A 26,115-nucleotide genomic window follows, 5' to 3' on the forward strand; every position below is an offset into this window, starting at 1 on the left:
TTTCAAGAAACCATAAAATATTTTATTTGTTAAATGTCATATTCTATTAGTTACAACAAAAAATGACACATACCCAACAAATAAAAATCCCACTGCATTCTGGGACAATATAAAATAAACACTCATGGTAGACACAAAGGAAAGCATGAACACTTGAAACCATCTAATCACCCTCTTTCTAGTACCTTTCCTAAGTCAGCCCTTTCCCACTCAGACAAACACACAGCTAAAACCTGGGCACAAACAGAAATGTGCATAGTGAACTGACAGTGAAATAGATACAATTAGACCATATCAGGATGAATCTGGAGCTGTATATACAAGGGCACAATAAGACGTTTAAAGCATATTGTCCACCCCCCGTCTGCCTGTTCAACTCCATTGAAGCCATGCAGTTTTAGGCACACATGATGGAACATTAGGAGGCTGTGCAGCTGGGGGTAAACATCAGGCATCCTACAGCTGAAGGAAGATATTTATAGTGTAAACCACTGAGCTCTCCATTCAGGCATTTAGAACATATTTCCTTATTAGTCAATGCACACCAGTATACTTTGAGACATCTTACACATCTCCCTTTCAAGAGATAGAAATGTTTACAAATTCAGTGTGGTCACCTCTTCAGTATACATTTAAATGAAGAAAGTCTTTGTACCATGGAGAACAATGAACACTGGCAAAGAGTACAGTTTCTGCTATGATGTCCATGTGGATGCTAGTGTGGTCGTCAGATTGCTTTTCAAGGGTTGAAAATAATAAAATGTTACTGTGTAAATAAAATGGTCCACGGTCACACAGCAAAGATCAACTACAAGGAAGAGATGGCACCCTCTGATGGGCAAAAAAGGATATTGAAAGAAAATTGCTCCAATGACATGCTTTAAAGAACAGAACACTTCACATCACTATTGGGAAGCCTTTGTACAAAACAAACACTTATTTACACATGTCTCTGTCAAACAAATTACTTTCCAAATATTGCATTGGTCAAATTGTGCCCAGAAAACAAGCAAAATAAAATCATCTAGAATCAAGACGACGGAATGTGACATTTGGATCCATTTTTTTGAAAAGAGAAAAGGAATCCACCAAGTTGAAAAACAAAATGATATCTGCTTCATAGAAGTCAAAAGGTGTGAATTTGCATGGACCCATTTTTTCAAAGATGAGCAGAATAGCTGAACTGGGAGGAGTTGCGCACACAATACAGAAAAAGAGTTGAGATCGCAGCGCAGAAAACTCAAAAACACCACCTACATACATGCCTATGTTACAGAGGTCATCTTGACTTGACAAGGGCTGCAGAAAACACTTTCTGGTGAAAGAAAGAACCCTGTATGTACGGATAAGGTACATCAGCTTTGATGTTTAATTACAAGACAAGGTTAAAAAGCACTTGAAGCCCAGACTGTCAACCAAGAAAGTTCAGTGTGAATCATCAAGTCAGGCAAAATCCGCTACGGTGAACAAGAGTCATGCCTAATGTTCTACTAAGAAACTACTCAATACCCATTCAGAAGGTAGCAATCTCTTACACATGCCAGAGAAGGACGTACCATTGATACATCCTTCAATGTGTCTACACAGCAGAAAAACTGGTTCTTGTTCTGAAAGATTTACTGGGGGGCAAGCAACTCCAATCTACCGGGAGTAGCAGACGAAATACAGTAGTTTGCAATGATATGATTTGCACAGAAAGGGACTTCCTAACAAGTTTTAAATCAATGGTGAAACAGGAATAAAGGTACTAAATGTGTCCACTTCAAGGCGTTCGTTCAGACTGTTTTCAAGAATGGGGTGTTCATTACAGCACTGTGTGATGCCTGCCTGACTGTGCTCCTCCACACAAACACATCAATAGCACCTCATTGAATCAGAAAGGCAGAGAGATTTTAAGGTTGTCTTTCTGTTGTGAAGCAGGTGTACTGTGCTTAATTCTCAAAATTCACCAGAGCTCACGATGTCCAGACCACGTTGCAAACATCAACCATGAGGTTAGTTACATATGATAAAATGTTACTATTTTACTTTTCACAACGACAGCCTAAAGAATGTCTCTCGCAAATATATTGTTCCTCGCCCCATTCTAACTCATATTTAATCCAATTTACATTTAAATATAAATGGAGATTAATAAAAGTGATCAAATATATTTACATATTTTGCAGTCATCATCAAGGTGCTCACTTAGTGAGTTGTAGCATTCTCATTGCATTTGGGGTTGCCGGTGACTAGAATGACTGCATGCAAGTGTCTACACAAGTGCTTGTGTACATTAAAAAGTTATATACACTGCTCTCCAGTGCCCATATGGCGATGGCCACTGTTTAGACCGGCTGTGGAGGCCATGTTGGAGGGGAATCACCTCTCTGTGTTCTCTCCTGTGGTGAAGCACAGGTCGTCAGAGTTCAACTGGGCCCCTGGGAGGAAAGAACAGAAGCATTTAAAACACTGAGCATAGCATTAATTTCCTTCCACAGTACTGGCAAGCTGATTTGAGGCTAAAATGTGTTAAGTGTGCAGAAATGAGATCCCACACTAATGTATGTGTGTTTAAGTGATTGTGTGAAGGGGTTACACACACACACACACACACACACACACACACATACATACATACATACACACATATATACATACATATATATATATATACACATATACACACACGTGTGTGTGTGGCAGGTAACAATATTGACCTGCACAGGGCAGTGCCTGGGCATCATAGCGACAGTCTCCAGCCTCCAGGGCTACCACCTCATCTTCGTTCTCCGTGTCACAGTCGATCTCACTGTCACTGCTCATACCTGGCAGCAGCACCACCGTCTGCTTATGGACAAGATGACCTGACAGACAGAAAGAACGAGGGCACAAAGGATAAGGGAAATCATAGTGACAGAGAGAACGAGAGAGGCAAACAGAAAAAGGAGAGAAAGGGCACATAGGTCAACAAAAGAGGAGGCCGAAGGGACAGAAAGGAAAACAGCAGAAAGATAGAAAGAGGGAGAAAAGGTACATGTAACAGAGTGGGGGAACCACCAAGACCAATATAGCGGCATCTCCGAGGTAAGGGAAACACCATCACCGCCAAGAGCACAGCTCATCCTGCACAGGGCAGAATAGACACCTCCTCTCTGTCTCGCTACAGATACCAACTGATCATTAGGGCTAAAACTGCAGAATAAACATCCCTTAAAATTCCCGTCACCAAGAAGCTTTTAACTCTACCTCCAGTATGGTATTAGATTACAGTATATTTTATCCACAGATGAAAAGTGGAGCTCAATCCTTACTGCCGTCACAATAGCATTCCTCCATAGAGGAGGGTCGAGGTAGAGGAAGAGGGGGGTTAGAGCAGTACGGCTCACTTTCATCAGGGCGTGAAGAGGGTCCCTCTGCCAGGGAGAGCAGTGACTGGCGGACCTCAGCCGTCTCCTCCAAGTCACAGTCCAGAGAGCTGTCCGTCAGCAGGCCGGACCTAAGGGAGGTTGATTTGCCATTTGTTTAAACCACAAGTGATATTGATTTCAATACACATGGGAATCATTTTCTTCCTTTCTTTCTAAAAGGTACTGTAGGGATACTTTTGGCAAGAGTGAAAGCTAATAATTTCACCACTAGTTGCTGGTCTATTTCAAACCTAAACAGTTTAGAGAAAAGCTCACTCTCAGTCTTGCTTTGTCCGTTGGGAAAACCAATTTAATCCCAAAATAGGGTGGTGCATAAATTCATAAATTCCAGTCTAGTTAGCTAGATCAGCAGTAGTCCAAATAGGTTGGCACAGTAAAGTAATAAAACAAAGAGTATCACTGTGGCTCAAAACAAATATAATGCCTAAAACAAATGGTTAAATTGGAGAGGCTTTGGCAGGGGGTAAACACTTGATAAATAAATAATGACCAAAACGTTGGTTTAAAGGGAGTTAATTTTCTCAATTGTCAAGTATACTTTTCAATTATCATGTGCCCTTCTCCAAGCACCTGGACTATAGAAAAACTTTGTTTTTGAAGTGGGAAAATGTAATGGAATCGCCACTAATGCATAAGGGCTAGGGTTAGATTTAGGAACAGGGTGTTATAGTCTTACCCCATGGGCTGGGTCCTGGGTCGTGCTATGGTGGAGGTGGAGATGCCGTTGAGGCCCCCCGGAGCGTACAGGTCAGCCCCGTAGAGCTGCTCCTGGTCGTGTTTGGAAATGCAGGGCTTGCTGTCGTAGCATGACGATGAGCTGCCCAGAGAAGGAGGGGAGCTGTGCACGCTGTGTGGCTTCAGGGCTCCTACAGTATGACACAGCACAGGGAAACACTGGTCAGTCAGAATTAATTCGCTTTTGGTGCATTGCATGAATGTTTTACAAATTAGTGCGACACGTGACAACCATACATTTGGGTACTTAGGTGGAGCCATGGCGGTGTGTCATCACTGGTGCAGGTCTAAACCCTGCTAACCCAACCTCTACCTGGGTTTACTACTGACCTTCTGATCCATTGGGGGTGTCCCTGGGGAAGAGGCTTTGATCACTGGACAACTCTTCACCGCTCTGGCTTCTTGACTCCTTCTCCACTCCGTCTGTAGCTCTTCTCAGGCCCAGCCTGCTGCCCTCCTGCTTGGGAGACAAGGCCTTCTTCCCTCCTGCCACACAAACCACAGTTGGATGAACATCTGACTGAGCAGTCGATAGCTCCCCAGTTGGCTGTTCAGAGTCAACCGTAGAAAGTGCTGTGAAATGCTATTCAATTCCACAGATTGTAGAGTGTATTGTGTACAGTGAAGATGTATAGCACCAACAGGGTTGGGTAAGTTACTTTCTAAATGTAATCAGTTACAGTTACCTGTCCAAAATTGTAAACTTAACTGGGGACACTAAAAGGCCACTAAAATGTGCAGTTTTGCCCCACAACAGAATACCACATATGTCTCAAGTTGAGGGAGCGTGCAATTGGCATGCTGGCTGCAGGAATGTCCACCTGAGATGTTACCAGAGAATTTAATGTTAATTTCTCTACCGAAACCACCTCCAACATCGTTTTAGAGAAATTGGCTGTACGTCCCCAGGCCCCACAGACACAACCGATGTCAAAGTTGTGGGATTATGGTATGGGCAGGCATAAGCTACGGACAACGAACACAATTGCATTTTATCGATGGCAAGTTGAATGCACAGAGATACCGTGACGAGATCTTGAGGCCCATTGCGTGCCATTCATCACCTCATGTTTCAGCATGATAATGCACAGCCCCATGTCGCAAGAATCTGTACACAATTCCTGGAAGCTGAAAATGTCCCAGTTCTTCCATGGCTTGCATACTTACCAGACATGTCACCTATTGAGCATGTTTGGGATGCTCTGGATTGACGTGTACAACAGTGTGTTCAAGTTCCCGCCAATATCCAGCAACTTCTCACAGCCATTGAAGAGGACTGGGACAACATTCCACAGTCCACAATCAACAGCCTGATCAACTATATGCAAAAGGAGGTGTCATGCTGCAAATTGGATAATCTTTGGATCCCGACAGCAGTCGCACCATTGTAAGACATAGCTTGGACTGTAGCCTACAAAAGCCTATTCCTGCTCTTGTCCTGTGATCCACTAACACATTTGGTGTGTCATCATAGTGGTCTCAGACTTGTGGTCAGACTTGCTCAGGCGGAACAAACTTAAACTTGACCTTTTTTTCAATGCTAATTTGAATGTCACTGAGAAAACAGAAAAGGTGTCAAAGATATTTTACATGTAATCTGTTACTCCCCAATCCTGAGCACCACTCACCAGAGCGACAGTGTCTGGAGGCCCCAGGTCCTTTCCCGATCAGATCCAGCTCTGTGGACTTTCTGCTGGGCCCTAGGTCTGAGTCTGCGTGGTAAGAGGGCCCCTGTTCCCCTGTGGCTCTTCCAGAGGGTCCTACCCTGGCCTCCCCCCGCGCCTCCAGCTGAAACTTGACATCCGTCATCTTACTGCGCACCTCAGCCATCTGGGCCTTGAGCCGGATCAGGACCCCTGAGTCTGGGGCTCCCCTCCTCACTGCCTGAGGCCGGCGCTCGCCCCGCTCCTTTCTGGAGTGGACTTGGACTGAAGAGAGGTATAGAGGAGAGGGACAAGCACGATGAAGAGATTAAGTGGCTATTAGCACTTGTCCTAATGTTTGTGACTGTGCCCTAGCTTGGCTATACAGTACAGAGTAGAAAAAAATATGTTGTATTGTCACATACACCGGATACGCCGTGAGAGAGACCACCTACCTTGGCTGTGCAACAGGGAAGCAGGAGGTCTGGGCTGAAGGCCCCATAGTGACTCCACGTTGCTGTGTTCCTTGAGGTCCAATAGCTGGATGAGGATGACTGGGTCAATCTCCAGCAGACTGTTGTTGCTGCCAGCGGAGGAGAGACCTCCACCACGCCTCAGACACCTGGCCCCATGGTTAGAGCCTCCTGGGAGAGACAGGGGAGAGTCAGAGGTATGTTCAGAGATACAACGGTGAGGAGACAGTTGCAAATGGGAATTGGAGACCAAAAGTGAACTATACTGGATGAGTCAACTAACGCTTTGAATAAGTTTGGAACAGGGCATAATGCATACTAGTTGCAAAAGGAAATCTTTATTTACTAGGTTTATCACACAGAGGAGCGCTGTGGCTGCTCAACAGCTCACGCTCCATTACGAGTTACAGTAGGCCCATTTCAGACAAGATAACTCCTCCACAAACTCTAGCCATGTCATAGGGGCAGCAGGTAGCCTTGTGGTTAGAGTGTTGGACTAGTAACCGAAAGGTTGCGAAATCGAATCCCCAAGCTGACAAGGTAAAAATCTGTCGTTCTGCCCCTGAACAACGCAGTTAACCCACTGTTCTTAGGCCGTCATTGAAAATAAGAATGTGTTCTTAACTGACTTGCCTAGTTAAATAAAGGTAAAATAAAAACAGCTATGAGAGAGCAGTAGAAAAATCATTAAGGTCTGCATACAATGAGCATTTGAGAAGAGGAGAGATCAGAGATTGGAAATGGCAGCGGGGACAATAATCCACTTTGCAGCCAATGTTTAATGAATAAATGTAAATAAACCAATATGGGACATGTAATTATGGATATTTTCCTTTCAGAGGAGAGAGTCAGATAGTAAGTAAAAGAGACAGCCAACATGTCAGAGTTTAAGGGCGGCCAATTCTGAATTGCTAAAGTTGAAATCAGTTATCAAAGTACTGAAGAGTAGGCTTCTAACAGGACACACTTCATGCATGCAAATCTAAGCATTGTTATGCAGCCCTTTACACTCCCCTTTGGTTGCGTTTTAATCCCCATTAATCCACTGAAGCGACCACCTTTCCACACAACACACTTAAAACGTTCCACATCAGCACCCATGACAAGTCATCACACTGACAATGAGTCATCGTCTTTAAGCCCCATTACACTAAAGAGATCTGATGAGTGAGAGAGATATAACTAGATCAAAAAGAGGAGAGAAAGATGGCATACAGAAAGGGTGAGAGAAGGGGATAGAAAGAAAAGGGAGGGGGAAAAGGAGGGAGTAGAGACAAAGTGGAGGAGGAGGTTACCTGCTGCCCCTGCCACATCGTCAGGCAGTTCTCCCTCCTCCATCTCCAGGTTCCCACTGAACTCCACATCATTCTCCCCAGACCTGAGAACCAGAGACCATCAATATCTGGACTGGGAACGTTGCTACAATGTCAGGGTCAAAATAAGACTAAACCTTTAGCGGACAACTACCACTAAAACTGACGGATGCCTAAACCATGGCAACACATGAAAAAGGTCTACCTATCATTTCAATTGATTGAGCTGATCAATTGGTTTCATTTGCCGATTTATTGTTACAAGAAATTACCATTTGGGGACATTTGGTTCCCTACGTGGGCCTCTAAAGATATAGAAACTGTGCACGTTCAATCAACCCCACTTAAGGAACATTCCGTTCCTTGGCCAATACTAAGACCGGGAGATGACATTATGAGCCAACTAATAAATCAGCTTATGCAAGACCTTGGCTTGACCAGCAACTCAAATTAGAAAGTGTGTCCAGGACTCCCTAAATCACACAGAGAAGTGTTCCCTCATCAATAAGCTTCTTAGGGTGATTAGACACAAAGTGCTCCGTGTTAGAACAGACCAGCTATATACAGTGCATTCGGAGAGTATTCAGACTCCTTCACTTTTCCCACATTTTGTTACATTACAGCCTTTTTCTAAAATTAAAATGTTTCCTCAATTTACACACAATACCCCATAATAACAAAGCTTAAAACTGGTTTTAGAAATGTTTGCAAATGTAATTAAAATCAGGCCTTTATGGCAGAGTGGCCAGATGGAAGCAACTCCTCAGTAAAAGGCACATGGCAACCCACTTGGAGTTTGCCAAAAGGCACCTCAAGGACTGACCATGAGAAACAACATTCTCTGGTCTGATGAAACCAAGGTTGAACTCTTGGCCTGAATGCCAAGCGTCACATCTGGAGGAAACCTGGCACCATACCTACGGTGCAGCATGGTGGTGGCAACATCATGCTGTGGGGTAGTTTTCAGTGGCAGGGACTGGGAGACTAGTCAGGATCGAGGGAAAGATGAACAGAGCAAAGTACAGAGAGATCCTTGATGAAAATATGCTCTAGAGCACTCAGGACCTCAGACTGTAGTGAAGGTTCACCTTCCAACAGGACAAGGACCCTAAGCACACAGCCAAGACAACGAATGAGTGGCTTCTGGACAAGTCTCAATGTCCTTGAGCGGCCCAGCCAGAGCACGGACTTGAACACAATCGAACATCTCTGGAGAGACCTGAAAACAACCAACCTGACAGCGCTTGAGAGGATCTGCAGAGAAGGGAGAAACTCCCCAAATACAGGTGTGCGAAGCTTGTAGCGTCATACCCAAAAAGACTTGAGGCTGTAATCACTGCCAAAAGGTGCTTCAACAAAGTACTGAGTAAAAAATAAAAAACTGAATATTTATGTAAATGTAATATAATTTATTTTTTTATGTCCAAAATGTCTAAAACCCTGTTTTTGCTTTGTCATTATGGGGTATTATGTGTAGATGGATGAGAAGGAAAAAACAATTTAATTCATTTTAGAATAAGGCTGTAACGTAACAAAATGTGGAAAAAGTCAAGGGGTCTGAATACTTTCTGAACGCACTCTCTCTACTGATGAACTGGATGGACAGTGCACGGCAATGTTCTCTCTGGAATGGTACAGCTTCATGACAAGTCATTCTGTTCTTTTAGCAGGGGCCAAATGGCCCCATGGGATGTGCGTGCCCATTTGAGAGTATTCCAAGTAAGGTGTCCATGTGTCTGCATGTACTTAATGCATGCTGGTTTAAATTGGTCTGCTTAAGAAAGCCCTGTACACATTCCTAGGTATGCCCTGGGGGAGAAGAGGGGATAACAAGGGAAACACAGCAGCTATTGTATCAGACTCCAGTACAACATGAGTCAGATCTCCAGCAGAGCGTCTCACTCGCCGCCGCACCACTCAGCGCATTTATAGACAGGGGAATGACGGAGCAACACATCCCAGAGCATCTGTCCAACCAGATAATTTTTTTTTTATAATAAGCCCTACCGGACCTACAGCATTGAGTGAGTGAAGTGCCTTGTGGGCAGAGAGTGGGGATGTCAATTGACTGTAGTTTCCCCCTACAGACATGGGTCTGTGTGTGTGTGTGTATATATATATATATATATATATATATATATATATATATATATATATATATATATATGCATCCATGTCTGTATGAATACGTAGGAAGCCCTTCTGTGAGTGTTTATGTATACGGTCCACATGTAATAATGTGTAGGTACTAGAGGTCGACCGATTATGATTTTTCAACGTTGATACCGATTATTGGAGGACCAAAAAAAGCCGATACCGATTAATCGGCCAATTTTTTAAATGTATTTATTTGTAATAATGACAATTACAACAATACTGAATGAACGCTTTTAGTTTAACTTAATATAGAACATAAATAAAATCAATTTAGCCTCAAATAAATAATGAAACATGTTCAATTTGGTTTAAATAATGCAAAAACAAAGTGTTGGGGGAGTAAAAGTACAATATGTGCCATGTAAGAAAGCTAACGTTTAAGTTCCTTGCTCAAAACATGAAAACATATGACAGCTGGTGGTTCCTTTTATCATGAGTCTTCAATAATCCCAGGTAAGAAGTTTTAGGTTGTAGTTATTATAGGATTTATTGGACTATTTCTCTCTATACGATTTGTACTTCATATACCTTTGACTATTGGATGTTCTTATAGGCACTTTAGTATTGCCAGTGTAACAGTATAGCTTCCATCCCTCTCCTCGCTCCCACCCTCGAAGCAGCGTTACCCATGCAGGGCAAGGGGAACAACTACTCCAAGTGTCCGAGTGAGTGACGTTTGAACCCCGCTAACTAGCTAGCCATTTCACATCGGTTACACCAGCCTAATCTCGGGAGTTGATAGGCTTGAAGTCATAAACAGCACAATGCTTGAAGCATTGCGAAGAGCTGCTGGCAAATCGCACGAAAGTGCTGTTTGAATGAATGCCTACCATCGATCAGTCAGACTTCTCTATCATAGACTTAATTATAACATAATAACACACAGAAATACGAGCCATAGGTCATTAATATGGTCGAATCCAGGAAAACTATTATCTCGAAAACAAAATGTTTATTCTTTCAGTGAAATATGGAACAGTTCTGTATTTTATCTAACGGGTGGCATCCATAAGTCTAAATATTCCTGTTACATTGCACAACCTTTAATGTTACGTCATAATTACGTAAAATTCTGGCAAATTAGTTCGCAACGAGCCAGGCGGCCTAAACTGTTGCATATACCCTGACTCTGCGTTCAATGAACGCAAGAGAAGTGACACAATTTCACCTGGCTAATATTGCCTGCTAACCTGGATTTCTTTTAGCTAAATATGCAGGTTTAAAAATATATACTTCTGTGTATCGATTTTAAGAAAGGCATTGGTGTTTATGGTTAGGTAGTCGTGCAACGATTGTGCTTTTTTCGCAAATGCGCTTTTGTTAAATCATCCCCCGTTGGGCGAAGTTGGCTGTCTTTGCTAGGAATAAATAGTCTTCACACAGTTTGTAACGAGCCAGGCGGCCCAAACTGCTGCATATACCCTGACTCTGTTGCAAGATAAGTGACACAATTTTCCTAGTTAAAATAAATTCATGTTAGCAGGCAATATTAGCTAAATATGCAGGTTTAAAAATATATACTTGTGTATTGATGTTAAGAAAGGCATAGATTGAATTTTTTTTTTTTTTTTTTTTAAATATCACCTTTATTTAACCAGGTAGGCTAGTTGAGAACTGCGACCTGGCCAAGATAAAGCATAGCAGTGTGAACAGACAACACAGAGTTACACATGGAGTAAACAATTAACAAGTCAATAACACAGTAGAAAAAAAGGAGTCTATATACATTGTGTGCAAAAGGCATGAGGTAGGCGAATAATTACAATTTTGCAGATTAACACTGGAGTGATAAACGATCAGATGGTCATGTACAGGTAGAGATATTGGTGTGCAAAAGAGCAGAAAAGTACATAAATAAAAACAGTATGGGGATGAGGTAGGTAAAAATGGGTGGGCTATTTACCGATAGATTATGTACAGCTGCAGCGATCGGTTAGCTGCTCAGATAGTAGATGTTTGAAGTTGGTGAGGGAGATAAAAGTCTCCAACTTCAGCGATTTTTGCAATTCGTTCCAGTCACAGGCAGCAGAGAACTGGAACGAAAGGCGGCCAAATGAGGTGTTGGCTTTAGGGATGATCAGTGAGATACACCTGCTGGAGCGCGTGTTACGGGTGGGTGTTGCCATCGTGACCAGTGAACTGAGATAAGGCGGAGCTTTACCTAGCATGGACTTGTAGAGGACCTGGAGCCAGTGGGTCTGGCGACGAATATGTAGCAAGGGCCAGCCGACTAGAGCATACAGGTCGCAGTGGTGGGTAGTATAAGGTGCTTTAGTGACAAAACGGATAGCACTGTGATAAACTGCATCCAGTTTGCTGAGTAGAGTGTTGGAAGCAATTTTGTAGATGACATCGCCGAAGTCAAGGATCGGTAGGATAGTCAGTTTTACTAGGGTAAGTTTGGCGGCGTGAGTGAAGGAGGCTTTGTTGCGGAATAGAAAGCCGACTATAGATTTGATTTTCGATTGGAGATGTTTGATATCAGTCTGGAAGGAGAGTTTACAGTCTAGCCAGACACCTAGGTACTTATAGATGTCCACATATTCAAGGTCGGAACCATCCAGGGTGGTGATGCTAGTCAGGCGTGTTGGTGCAGGCAGCGAACGGTTGAAAAGCATGCATTTGGTTTTACTACCGTTTAAGAGCAGTTGGAGGCCACGGAAGGAGTGTTGTATGGCATTGAAGCTCGTTTGGAGGTTAGATAGCACAGTGTCCAAGGACGGGCCGGAAGTATATAGAATGGTGTCGTCTGCGTAGAGGTGGATCAGGGAATCGCCCGCAGCAAGAGCAACATCATTGATATATACAGAGAAAAGAGTCGGCCCGAGAATTTAACCCTGTGGCACCCCCATAGAGACTGCCAGAGGACCGGACAGCATGCCCTCCGATTTGACACACTGAATTCTGTCTGCAAAGTAGTTGGTGAACCAGGCAAGGCAGTCATCAGAAAAACCGAGGCTACTGAGTCTGCCGATAAGAATATGGTGATTGACAGAGTCGAAAGCCTTGGCAAGGTCGATGAAGACAGCTGCACAGTACTGTCTTTTATCGATGGCGGTTATGATATCGTTTAGTACCTTGAGCGTGGCTGAGGTGAACCGGCTCGGAAACCAGATTGCACAGCGGAGAAGGTACGGTGGGATTCGAGATGGTCAGTGACCTGTTTGTTGACTTGGCTTTCGAAGACCTTAGATAGGCAGGGCAGGATGGATATAGGTCTGTAACAGTTAGGGTCCAGGGTGTCTCCCCCTTTGAAGAGGGGGATGACTGCGGCAGCTTTCCAATCCTTGGGGATCTCAGACGATATGAAAGAGATGTTGAACAGGCTGGTAATGGGGGTTGCGACAATGGCAGGGGATAGTTTCAGAAAGAGAGGGTCCAGATTGTCAAGCCCAGCTGATTTGTACGGGTCCAGGTTTTGCAGCTCTTTCAGAACATCTGCTGTCTGGATTTGGGTAAAGGAGAACCTGGAGAGGCTTGGGCGAGTAGCTGCGGAGCTGTTGGCCGAGGTTGGAGTAGCCAGGCGGAAGGCATGGCCAGCTGTTGAGAAATGCTTGTTGAAGTTTTCGATAATCATGGATTTATCGGTGGTGACCGTGTTACCTAGCCTCAGTGCAGCGGGCAGCTGGGAGGAGGTGCTCTTGTTCTCCATGGACTTCACAGTGTCCCAGAACTTTTTGGAGTTGGAGCCACAGGATGCAAATTTCTGCCTGAAGAAGCTAGCCTTAGCTTTTCTGACTGACTGCGTGTATTGGTTCCTGACTTCCCTGAACAGTTGCATATACTGCTATTGCAGTCCGCCACAGGATGTTTTTGGGCTGGTCGAGGGCAGTCAAGTCTGGAGTGAACCAAGGGCTATATCTGTTCTTAGTTCTGCATTTTTTCAACAGAGCATGCTTATCTAAAATGGTGAGGAAGTTACTTTTAAAGAATGACCAGGCATCCTCGACTGACGGGATGAGGTCAATGTCCTTCCAGGATACCCGGGCCAGGTCGATTAGAAAGGCCTGCTCACAGAAGTGTTTTAGGGAGCGTTTGACAGTAATGAGAGGTGGTCGTTTGACTGCGGCTATGTAGCGGATACAGGCAATGAGGCAGTGATCGCAGAGATCCTGGTTGAAGACAGTGGAGGTGTATTTGGAGGGCCAGTTGGTCAGGATGATGTCTATGAGGGTGCCCTTGTTTATAGATTTAGGGTTGTACCTGGTGGGTTCCTTGATGATTTGTGTGAGATTGAGGACTGCCGGGGTGTTAAGCATATCCCAGTTTAGGTCACCTAACAGAACAAACTCTGAAGCTAGATGGGGGGCGATCAATTCACAAATGGTGTCCATGGCACAGCTGGGAGCTGAGGGGGGTCGGTAGCAGGCGGCAACAGTGAGAGTCTTATATCTGGAGAGAGTCATTTTTAAAATTAGTAGTGCGAACTGTTTGGGTATGGACCTGGAAAGTATGACATTACTTTGCAGGCTCTCTCTACAGTAGACTGCAACTCCTCCCCCTTTGGCAGTTCTATCTTGACGGAAAATTTTATAGTTTGGTATGGAAATCTCAGAATTTTTGGTGGCCTTCCTGAGCCAGGATTCAGACACGGCAAGGACATCAGGGTTAGCAGAGTGTGCTAAAGCAGTGAGTAAAACAAACTTAGGGAGGAGGCTTCTGATGTTGACATGCATGAAACCAAGGCTAGACTGACTGATGTTTATGGTTAGGTACACGTTGGAGCAACGACAGTTCCTTTTCGCGAATGCGCACCGCATCGATTATATGCAACGCAGGACACGCTAGATAAACTAGTAATATCATCAACCATGTGTAGTTAACTAGTGATTATGATTGATTGATTGTTTTTATAAGATAAGTTTAAATGCTAGCTAGCAACTTACCTTGGCTTCTGACTGCATTCGCGTAACAGGCAGGCTCCTCGTGGAGTTCTTTCCAACTGTCCAAGGGTCACTATTTGCCCTAGGTACCACTGCCGTCAACGCAGTCAGTCTAGCCACAGTCAAGAGGAATGTTAGGGAGATTACTGAAGAGATGCCACTTATCCAGCAGAAGATGAAGGCACAGGCCCACATGTGGGAAAGTCTCTCCAGGACACTATTCTGGTGGTCAACACACACACTACTCTCCTGAAAAAACTATCCTGTCTGTAGGAAAGCTAGCAGAGGTCATGAACCATGACTATGCCCATGTCCAATTGGTTTGATTGTTACTGGGGGATTTTCTCTGTGAAGTTAGCTCTTCTATGGACCACTTGGCCATGAATAGAATCCCCTCATATCTAGTGCCCATCTGGTGCACAACATATCATGGTTGAAGTAGCTGAGGTCAATAAGGCCATTAGTCACATTTGGCCTATAGTCTGGGGTCGGCCATCCCAATACAAGTTGATGTTGATCGTAATGAAGTGGGATTTCAACTGACGTTGCCGGTTGTTGAACTGGAGAATATCTGTAGATTGAAAACAGTTCTCAATGTAGGATTTTGGCGCGACAGTATCCACGTAAAGATTGCCACGCCCCCAGTTGTAGCTTACCAGGAAAACAACACAGATTTCTCTCACACCCCTAACCTGTTAATGTGTACTCTAACCAAAGATGTCCACTACCACTGTCCTAGCAAACCGTTTGTCAGGGATAACACTGAGCGTCTTTGTGGTATTAAAGCTATCACCAGCGAAGAACGCTGTAGAGCCAAACAAACAGCCAGGGATGGGGCCACCACCACACAAGTGGAGGTGGTAGGGAACCGACGGTTGGTCAACACACCGTTCGCGTCCGCCACTATGACTTGGGCGGCAGGGTAGCCTAGTGGGACTAGTAACCGAAAGGTTGCAAGTTCAAACCCCAGAGCTGACAAGGTACAAATCTGTCGTTCTGCCCCTGAACAGGCAGGGGCAGAACCCACTGTTCCTAGGCCGTCATTGAAAATAAGAATTTGTTCTTAACTGACTTGCCTAGTTAAATAAAGGTAAAAATAAAAAAATAAAAACTTACGAACGCCCAATTGAACCTGTTTTTGTTAAGTACCAGAGGGGGCGATTGTTCACATAGACGACCTCACTCTCGACCAACTTCCCGACGACAGGATAGACACCGAGACTGAAATGCCGGATGCTTTTGCTAACCGTTCCCGTGAATTACCACAAGCCACTCAAAACCAAATCCAGTACGAGGGACCCATGACTGTTGATCTTAGCGTACGGGATGAGGCACTTAGTTGACCCGACTGACTACAGACCAAAAGATTGGTCTGTCGCCCGCTCTTGGACGGTTCCGGACGGTATCCTGACTGTTACCAGGATCCTTGGTTTTATTTCCCTTGGCGTGTGCACCTACTACGTACACAGGCGCACACGTGCAATGGAAGACCTAATGAAGTCTTATACTAGGATCACCCGTGGGACGGAAGCGAGCCCGATTTTTGGAAAGTTGGCAATAGATCCTGAAACCCCCTTAGGGGCCCAGTCCCAGCCTCCTCTCCCGAACTTGCTAGGTCAGCCCAGTAATGTTCCCAATGTAAGCTTTGGCCTTCAGGGGCCAAGTTGTTCCAAGTGCCTTAACTACCCACCTGCAAGTAGGATCACCCTAGACATGACAGACTGTCCTGATCTGGTCAGGTTACAGGAGACCACAACCCTACAGATTCTCTCTCAACCCCAACAGAGGAGAGATCTAGGGGTCTGAAGATGTGGGGTTTTTATGACCCCTCACGCCCCTGGTAAATCTTAGGCCACAGACAAATTCCTTTTGTCCTGTTACTATGGAGAACCAGCCTCAGAACATTAAACATGAAATAAAGGGACTTTGGAATAATGGTTTCTGTCAGCCACAACGGTGGTCATGACGATATATGGAATATGAAAATGTATGTCATTTTTGTTTTGTTATTAAAAGGTTAATAGATGACGTTATTACAAAAACATTGTAACGTCAACAGTTTACCTAGTACAGTGGGGCAAAAAAGTATTTAGTCAGCCACACACAAACACCCATATATTTTTTATATATATATACATACATATATATACATACATACATATACATATATATATATATATATATATATATATATATATATATATATATATATATATATACATACATACACACACACACAAACACCCTCAGACACATATATACACACACACAAACACCCTCAGACACATATATACACACACACACACACACACACACCCTCAGACACATACAGTGGGGCAAAAAAGTATTTAGTCAGCCACCAATTGTGCAAGTTCTCCCACTTAAAAAGATGAGAGGCCTGTAATTTTCATCATACGTACACTTCAACTATGACAGACAAAATTAGGAAAAAAAATCCAGAAAATCACATTGTAGGATTTTTAATTAATTTATTTGCAAATTATGGTGGAAAATAACTATTTGGTCACCTACAAACAATCAAGATTTCTGGCTCTCACAGACCTGTAACTTCTTCTTTAAGAGGCTCCTCTGTCCTCCACTCGTTACCTGTATTAATGGTATTAATGAACTTGTTATCAGTATAAAAGACACCTGTCCACAACCTCAAACAGTCACACTCCAAACTCCACTATGGCCAAGACCAAAGAGCTGTCAAAGGACATCAGAAACAAAATTGTAGACATGCACCAGGCTGGAACGACTGAATCTGCAATAGGTAAGCAGCTTGGTTTGAAGAAATCAACTGTGGGAGCAATTATTAGGAAATGGAAGACATACAAGACCACTGAATCTCCCTCGATCTGGGGCTCCACGCAAGATCTCACCCCGTGGGGTCAAAATGATCACAAGAACGGTGAGCAAAAATCCCAGAACCACACGGGGGGACCTAGAGAATGACTTGCAGAGAGCTGTGACCAAAGTAACAAAGCCAGCCATCAGTAACACACTACGCCGCCAGGGACTCAAATCCTGCAGTGCCAGACGTGTCCCCCTGCTTAACGCATGAGGAAATAGACATTTGCAACATGATGATGTCACAATAACAAAAGCGAATCCATGGGTTTGACTAGTCAGATTGGCAGGTATTTGAGCAACTGAATCTCCACTACTAGGCCTATCTGCTTGTCTGTTTGTTTAGCGGAGAATCAAATATGTTCCCTGTGACAAAACCTGCTTAAAGTGGTGACTATCATAAAGTAAAAACACAACCTCCCGAAATTCCCCTGATAGCCAGGTGCAAGGGGAGAGAAAGGGGCCAACATCTTTCCGGGGTAAGATAAAACAAATGTAATGTTCACTAGTCTGTAGGCTAATAACCTCATTTTTTTAAATTTAAACTAAACTACATCAACAAATTGTGTGGTGACAGACATTTTCAGTTGATTAAATTGTGACAACTACAACAAGAAACCATTAGATTCCTGTCCATATTTTAGGCTGATGTTATATGCTTTTCAATAGCATTTCCGGTTTGAATGGGAATACCGTGATAGGGTTGCAATTTTCCCAGGAAAGAAAATTGGTTGATTTTCTAGAAAATATTCAACCCTAGTGTATGTGTATGAGTGTGCGTGGTTGGAGCTGGAGAGCTTCGTGTTGTTTTTTTGCACTCAGCCAGGCAGTATGAGGAGCAGTGATGACTCAATGATGGCTCATCTGGTGAGCTCACAGTGAGGGGGTGGAGAAGAGAGAGAGAACATGTGAGACTAAGGCTCCAGCAACAGCCCTTCACTCCACACAGTCTCTTCGGGCTCAGGGGTTTGAAAACAGGTTGATGAAGTACGCATACACGACTCATATCAAAACTACACTCTTTCTAACTAGCACATTCCAGGTTGGGACAGAGGGACACAAACAAGTCATTGTAATGATAAGATCGATGTAATGATCGAGAGCATCCTGACCGATTCCATCACCGCCTGGCATGACAACTGCTCGGCATCTGACCGTAGGCGCTACAGAGGGCAGTGAGTATGGCACAGTACATCACTGGGGTCAAGTTTCCTGACATCCAGGAGTTATAATACTATGCCGTGTCAGAGAAAGGCCCCAAAAATTGTCAAAGACGGCAGTCACCCAAGTCATAGACTGTTCTCTCTGCTACCGCACGGCAAGCGGTACCGGAGCGCCAAGTGTAGGACCAAAAAGCTCCTTAACAGCTTCTACCCCCAAGCCATAAGACTGCTGAACAATTAATCAAATGGCCACTGGATTATTTACATTGACCCCCCATTTGTTTTTACACTGCTGCTACTCGCTGGTTATTATATATGCATAGTCACTTTACCCCTACAGACATGTACAAATTACCTCAACTAACCTGTACCCCCGCACATTAACTCAATACCGGTACCCCCTGTATATAGCCTCGGTATTGTTATTTTACTTTTTATACATTTTTTAATTTAGTATATTATCTATTTTTTTACTGCATTGTTGGTTTAGGGCTTGTAAGTAAGTATTTCACAGTAAGGTCTACTACACCTGTTGTATTCAGAGCATGTGATAAATAAAGTTTGATTTGAGGATGTGGATATAATTTCTGCATTCCCCCCCCTCCAAATAATTGGGGGACTAAAACTAGAGAGAAAGCTCTGTGGTTAGGGGTGATAGTGGCGCTAGGTCACTCACATGGTCTCCTCGTCGATGTCGTTCTCCTCTGTGTTGCTCGTTGCCGTGGAGCTGCCTGAGGTGCTGCTACCGTCCAGAGGGTTCACCTCCTCGTCCCCCGTCAGACAGTCCACTTCCAAGTCCCCATCAGACAGCTCCTGACCACAACGTTAGCGCAGCATTTACATAAAAGCATTTAGTGCTTAATCTCTGACACAGCTGTTCCTACTCTGCTGTGTTTGATCTTCATCTGATAAAATAGTGCATGCTTAAGGTCCCCATCAGCTCATGACTATACTTTAACATTAATGCAACATTAGCGCAATGTTCAGACAACATGCAGCCTAGAGCTCAGCTGCTGACACAGCAAGCATTTCTCCTCTACTGTGCCCCATCTCCCTCTTGAGACACCTTATGATAATGCATGCTGAGGTCAGCCCTTAAGTAGGACTAGACATTTTAGGAGGAAAAGGGGCAGAATGATTAAGTGTCTCTGAAATCTAATTTCATCCAGTTGTTTTTATAATGCCATTCATCATATGATATGCTTCCTGGATTTTTATGTAACAATGTTTCGACCCCAGTGGTTATGTGAATACAGGGGAGCAACTTTCACTGGGGATGGGGGGATATGCCCCCCCCCCCAGTTTTATCATTGGAATGTGATAAAAAAAACGAGGCAACGGTGTGCTTTAGGACCCTGCGGACGTCTCCGAGCGGTGTTTATCTGACTGGATAAAATATAAATAATATATATTATATCCTCCCCCATTTCTAAAATGAAAGTTGCTCCCCTGTGTAAATACAAAGGAGACTATCGTATCCACACAACATTTAACTGTTTCGACCACTCTAATCAGTGTGTTTGGGTACTATGATCATGTGTTGTGTGCACCATCTTGAATCACAAATATGAACCAATACAGGGTGAAGGCTCCGTGCAGATTTCGCCACAACCTCTGTGGTCATCATGAATATGATGACAAAGTGCTAATGTCTGAGTGACTCACATTGGAGTCATCGTGCTGGGTCTTCTCCTCCTCCTCCTCTTCCACTTTGGTCTCAGTGGCAGTGGTCTGGCAGCCATCCTCAGCCACGGGACCTTTCCCTGAGCGGGAGTCTCTCTCCGAGGTCGAGGTGCCCAGGCGCCGGTCAGGAGGGGACGAGCTGCGAGACTTTTGCCTACGGAACAGCTCAATGGCCAGCCTCTGACAACATGGAGAAATAATATGCAATGAGTTAACGCAAATCATTTTAGTTTAGATTAATTAGAGATTAATTTGTGGTGATCTAAAACCCACACCTCTTTGAGGTTGTTGATCTGCTGGATGTAGCTGGACTGGGCTGACTCCAGCTGGCTGATGTACCAGTACTGGTCTCTGCACTTCTGGAAGAAGGTGGGCGAACGCACCTGATACCTGTTCAGGGGAGAAAAGTCAACTCAGCAGTCAAAAATGACTCCAATGAAGACACTAAACCCAGAGTTAGAAATGGCATCTTTCTCTCTATTAGTATTAGTGGTAACCTGAGGACCAGGGTGTCAGTCTGCATGTTGAGGTAGCCCTCGCTGGCCAACAGGTCAAGTCTGAAGAAGCGATTGTAGCCCCAGCACTCCCCCACCTCAAAGTCTGATGCAAACTCCCTGATGATGTTCTTAGTGGGGTCGCTGGAGGCCTGATGGACCATCTCCACACGGTACTCATATCTATAGACACAGAAAATACACACGTTGAAGGTGACATAAATTCAAGTGAAAACTTAAATTCAAAGAAAGAGAATGACAATAAATTTAAAAAACATACTTTGACGTTTCAGGGAGTCCTGCAGATAGTTCCAAGAAAACGGACAGATAGTTGCCGCGCACCACACCGTTGCCATCCTGAAGGGAAAAACAAACACACAATATAGCAGCAAGCAGCAAGCAGGGGTTCAAGCTGGATCGGGTTTATCTCTAGAGAAACTGTGCAATGTTCACATTGAGTTGACAGAAAAAAACTGAACAAAATGGAATTCAAATAATTGAACCGACATCGGTCAATTTTGGTTAATTGAGCAGCACCAGTTTTCAAAGTTAAATACTTTACACGTCTTCTTCTCCAGAACCAAATGGACCGATAGATACTATGTACCAATGTACCCATGTCTTCAAATCCTATATTTTCCAGGAATCCAGCTCAAACAATATGGCCGCTTAAAAAAATATATATATATATATATATATATATATATATATATATTTTTTTTTTTTCATGCACGCTCATTGGCTATGAGCTTGCATTAATGTTTTTTCCTGTCCAACAGCGCTACGATGTGGCCAAACTGAACCATAATTTACACCTTAGCTAGACTCATATCCCTGAACATGGGTGCCAAATTTCACCACTCTGACAAACAGATCAAGAGATATAAACATGTGCCCGTTAGAGCATCATCATGTGGTCGATTTGAATGTGCTTGCATATGTTTGGGACATATGTACCAAGTTGTTACAATACGATCATCAGTGTCTGATTTATATACATTTATGTGCCAGACCATGCCCACAATAATGTTTATTGGTCAGTAGCGGCCAAGTTGTTTGATATACTAGTGTGTAAATTAGCATTAAGAGACCTTGGTCCAGAGGTCATATGTCAAGTTTTGTGCAGATTGGTCCTTCGGTGCCAGAGTAGCATATTAAGTATAATTCACAAAATTGTAAATGGCGGAAAATCCATCATGGCGGACCTTATGGGTTCGAGGCCAATTTCTTCCTTGTGAAGAGACGGACCTATGTTCAAATTGCATGGGAGGGTGTGGCCTTGATGCACCCTTCTAGCCCTTACCAACTAACTGGAATTAAAAATGTTTCAGCAAATTGGCAGAAGGAACATAATAAATATAGCTGCAAGGAGCAATGTTGGGATTCAAGCTGTGGGCACATCGCTCTAGAGGAGCTACTTCTGTACTCTTTATCACGCTTGCCAAATACCACAAATCAGATCATGCAATATGCATACTTTGGGCTATTTTTTATGATATTGACTACTTTAAAGCTTTTTCTCCAAAACCGCTAGACTGATCGGCACCAAATGTGGTATATATAATCTATCTTCAAACACAATATTTTCCAAGACTCTTACTCAAACAATATGGCCGCAATAACCTTGCATTAATTATTATTTGTCCAACAGAACATGTGTCCAAACTGAACCATACGTTACAGATTAGCTAGACTCATAGCATGTGTGCCAAATTTCATCACCAAGCCAAACAGATGGAGAGATATAAACATGTGCCGTTTTAGCTCCAACACAGTCGATCTGAATATGCTTGCATATGTTGAGTCTTGACAGTGTTTTGAACAAGTTTGGTTAATACAAGTATTAATGTCTGATTGATATGCATTGATGTGCCAGGCAACACTCACATGAACATTTATTGGTCAGTAGCACCATGTTGTTTGACATGCTAGTCTGGAACATATTCAGTTGAGACCTTGGTCCATAGATGCTATGTGAAGGTTCATCCAGATGGACCCAGTGGTCCCGGAGGATATGTGATTTAAGTGTTTTTCACAAAATTCAAAATGCTGTAAAATCCATGATGACGGACCTTCTGGGTCCTTGACGCAAATGTGTTCCTTGTGAGAAGAGGGACCCTATGCACTGAATTTCAGGACCCTAGGTTATATGGGGTGAGGCGCATTACCTTTCAGAGTATGCAATTTCAAGTGCCTGTTATAGTGCCACCTTGTGGCCAATTGGCATTTATCATCATGTCAAGTTGCACCCTCCTCTGCCTTACCATCTCACAGGAATTTGCATGTTACATTTTCCCTGTAAGAAGAACCGGTATAATAATAATAAACCAGAAGAAACCAGCTTCGCTGCTAGAACCCATAATTATGGTGAACATTAAACCAGAGAGTTTTTCACAATCTCCAATATTGTCAACTTAGTTGTGAAAAAGATGACATATCAAATCTAGTAGTTAGAGTAAGATACGATGAACATAAGAGATCATTAGTAGTTTAGTAGCAATTACTACTAAGTATTAGAGAACACACAATTGTTGGTGTCTACTCACTGGATAAACCTTGAGTCTCCAGCAGATGCCAGATATCTGGAGTGGGGGGCTATAGACGGGATCTGCCCTCTGTCTCAGGGTGCTGTAAGGACAACGCAACACACAGGCAGAAAAACAAGTCAGATAAGAGGAACCCATTCATTAAAAAATACAATTTCAACTGCTTCTTGGTGAAGTGTCACAACGAGAGAGAAATTGCTCATCATGGGCCGACGTGTCCCTGGTTGCCTTAATTAGCAGCTGGAACATAAGCACTTAATCAGAGCCTTGGACCTGGCAACCCCAAATAAAGTATGAGCGGTTGTGCGGGGTATGAGCGGGGTGCTTTGTACTGTTTGTACTATTCTCCAAGAAACAGAAGCTAAAATATGTTTTGTTTGATGTTCAAAGACTGTCGATTTCTATTCCTTGTGCATACACAAGCTCATATCCAAACATTTTCAAAACTACCTGAAGTTGGCCAGAACAAAAGTGCTTGAGTCATAGGCAGGAACCAGCTCACTGTGGAGAGAAAGTTGTTCCGTAATTACACTTCTCAATGTCATGAAATATCCATTAAAAGCATAACAATATCTTGCTGCATTATGAATAATCCAAATGGAAATGTATATCTAACCATACAAAATTGAACTGAACATCTATATCTAAAAGTGGATCCTCTTTTCTTTGACGACAATTTAAAAAAACACAGCTACAGTCTAAAAAGAGGGTCCGGAGCATCTTCTTTCTTAAATCAAGCTATCTAGTCACAGGATCTGTGGTTTAGTACAGTACCTAGGAAGGTGTGCAGGTACAGTAAAATGGGTTTAGTGAAGTAGGTTTAGTTAGTATGTTACCTGGTGAAGTCGGGGGGGACTGGAGTGGTGACAAAGGACTGCATGGGCTTGCGGTGAACCTGCTGGAACATCAGCAGGATCTCTGGGCTCTTGGAGATCAACTCGCTCTTACTGCAGGAGCGCAGCTGTAGGACAGAGAACCACACACAATTGAAGAGCTTTGCAGAGCAACACCTGACCACCACTCCCCCTTCACCCTCACTCTTAACGCATCTCATTTCACTGGAGGCATGACGCACTCAAGGTAAAGTTTGACAGGCGATGAAAAGGCCTAGGTTGTGACTTCAGAGAGGTGAATTCATAAGAAAACACCTGTGTGAAGGTTTGAGAACAGCTGATAGTCATTTGAGGAAAGACAATGTAAAAAGCATTAAAAGACCCTAAGATTTACATGGCAGAATGTGTGAGAAAATTGCACCTGTGGGAGAACGCACCTGGTTTCTTAAAGTTTCAAATCAATTCGCTCAGAAAACAAAAAGTGAATATCAGTAGTCTGAAGTTGCTTCCTATCCTTTTCTCCCGTTCTTTATCTGCACTGATGTGAAAGAACTGGACAGGTGAAAGCACATCGTGGTCATGAACATCACTGCTTTGACCATCCTGTCTGTTCAGGGCAAGTGCAGATGAAGAGGATATGAAAAGACAGAAAGCCTCTAGACAATTGGTGGCTCAGTGCCTCCTCTCGCTCAGCTTCCTGCTACCCAGAGTAGAGGTCGACCGATTATGATTTTTCAACACCAATACCGATTATTGGAGGACCAAGAAAAGCAGATACTGATTAAATCGGGCCGATTTTTTAAATGTATTTATTTGTAATAATGACAATTACAACAATACTGAATGAACACTTTTAGTTTAACTTAATATAATACATCAATAAAATCAATTTAGCCTCAAATAAATAATCAAACATGTTCAATTTGGTTTAAATAATGCAAAAAAAAAAAAAAAAGTGTTGGAGAAGAAAGTAAAAATGCAATATGTGCCATGTAAAAAATCTAACGTTTAAGTTCCTTGCTCAGAACATATGAAAGCTGGTGGTTCCTTTTAACATGAGTCTTCAATATTAACCAGGTAAGAAGTTTTAGGTTGTAGTTATTATAGGACTATTTCTCTCTATACCAATTGTATTTCATAGACCTTTGACTATTGGACGTTCTTATAGGCACTTGAGTATTGCCATTGTAACAGTATAGCTTCCGTCCATCTCCTGGCCCCTACCTGGGCTCGAACCAGGAACACATTGACAACAGCTACCCTCGAAGCATCGTTACCCATCGCTCCACAAAAGCCACAGCCCTTGCAGAGCAAGGGGAACAACTACTTCACGGTCTCAGAGCGAGTGACGTCACCGATTGAAACGCTATTAGCGCGCACCCCGCTAACTAGCTCCGGAGTTGATAGGCTTGAAGTCATAAACAGCTCAATGCTTGAAGCATAGCAAAGAGCTGCTAACAAACACACGAAAGTGCTGTTTGAATGAATGCTTACGAGACTGCTGCTGCCTACCACCGCTCAGTCTGACTGCTCGATCAAATATCAAATTATAGACTTAATTATAACATAACACACAGAAATATGAGCATTAGGTAATTAATATGGTCGAATCCGGAAACTATCATTTCGAAAACAAAACATTTATTCTTTCAGTGAATTTACAGAACAGTTCCATATTTTATCTAAGGGGTGGCATCCATAAGTCTAAATATTCCTGTTACATTGCACAACCTTCAATGTTATGTCATAATTACGTAAAATTCTGGCAAATTAGTTCGCAACGAGCCAGGCGGCCCAAACTGTTGCATATACCCCGACTCTGCGTGCAATAAACGCAAGAGAAGTGACACAATTTCCTTAGTTTAATATTGCCTGCTAACCTGGATTATTTAACTAAATATACGGATTTAATAAAATATACTTCTGTGT

The 26,115-nt window shown here is 43.2% G+C and overlaps 1 protein-coding gene across 3 annotated transcripts in view; it reads right to left on the bottom strand.

Annotated features, from left to right (window-relative positions):
- Positions 1 to 26,115, bottom strand: part of LOC110534878 (E3 ubiquitin-protein ligase TRIM37) — a 40,056-nt gene continuing 13,941 nt past the window's right edge. Inside the window, exons 10-25 of one of the 3 annotated variants that reach the window (XM_036989998.1) lie at positions 24,190 to 24,314; positions 23,804 to 23,854; positions 23,354 to 23,435; positions 21,088 to 21,164; positions 20,811 to 20,990; positions 20,589 to 20,703; positions 20,296 to 20,493; positions 19,307 to 19,443; positions 7,557 to 7,639; positions 6,244 to 6,432; positions 5,774 to 6,073; positions 4,476 to 4,631; positions 4,087 to 4,276; positions 3,369 to 3,478; positions 2,700 to 2,846; positions 1 to 2,420 (exon numbers count right to left, since the gene is read on the bottom strand). In XM_036989998.1, coding sequence (XP_036845893.1) covers positions 2,362 to 2,420; positions 2,700 to 2,846; positions 3,369 to 3,478; positions 4,087 to 4,276; positions 4,476 to 4,631; positions 5,774 to 6,073; positions 6,244 to 6,432; positions 7,557 to 7,639; positions 19,307 to 19,443; positions 20,296 to 20,493; positions 20,589 to 20,703; positions 20,811 to 20,990; positions 21,088 to 21,164; positions 23,354 to 23,435; positions 23,804 to 23,854; positions 24,190 to 24,314 — 2,199 coding nt within the window. In that variant the 3' untranslated portion in view covers positions 1 to 2,361. Of the gene's footprint in view, positions 2,421 to 2,670; positions 2,847 to 3,293; positions 3,479 to 4,086; positions 4,277 to 4,475; positions 4,632 to 5,773; positions 6,074 to 6,243; positions 6,433 to 7,556; positions 7,640 to 19,306; positions 19,444 to 20,295; positions 20,494 to 20,588; positions 20,704 to 20,810; positions 20,991 to 21,087; positions 21,165 to 23,353; positions 23,436 to 23,803; positions 23,855 to 24,189; positions 24,315 to 26,115 lie in introns of all 3 variants that reach the window. The other 2 variants (XM_036989996.1, XM_036989997.1) reach the window with 2 other exon arrangements.

This window comes from Oncorhynchus mykiss, chromosome 10, assembly GCF_013265735.2.
Source record: "Oncorhynchus mykiss isolate Arlee chromosome 10, USDA_OmykA_1.1, whole genome shotgun sequence".
In the NCBI taxonomy this organism is placed as follows: Eukaryota; Metazoa; Chordata; class Actinopteri; order Salmoniformes; family Salmonidae; genus Oncorhynchus; species Oncorhynchus mykiss.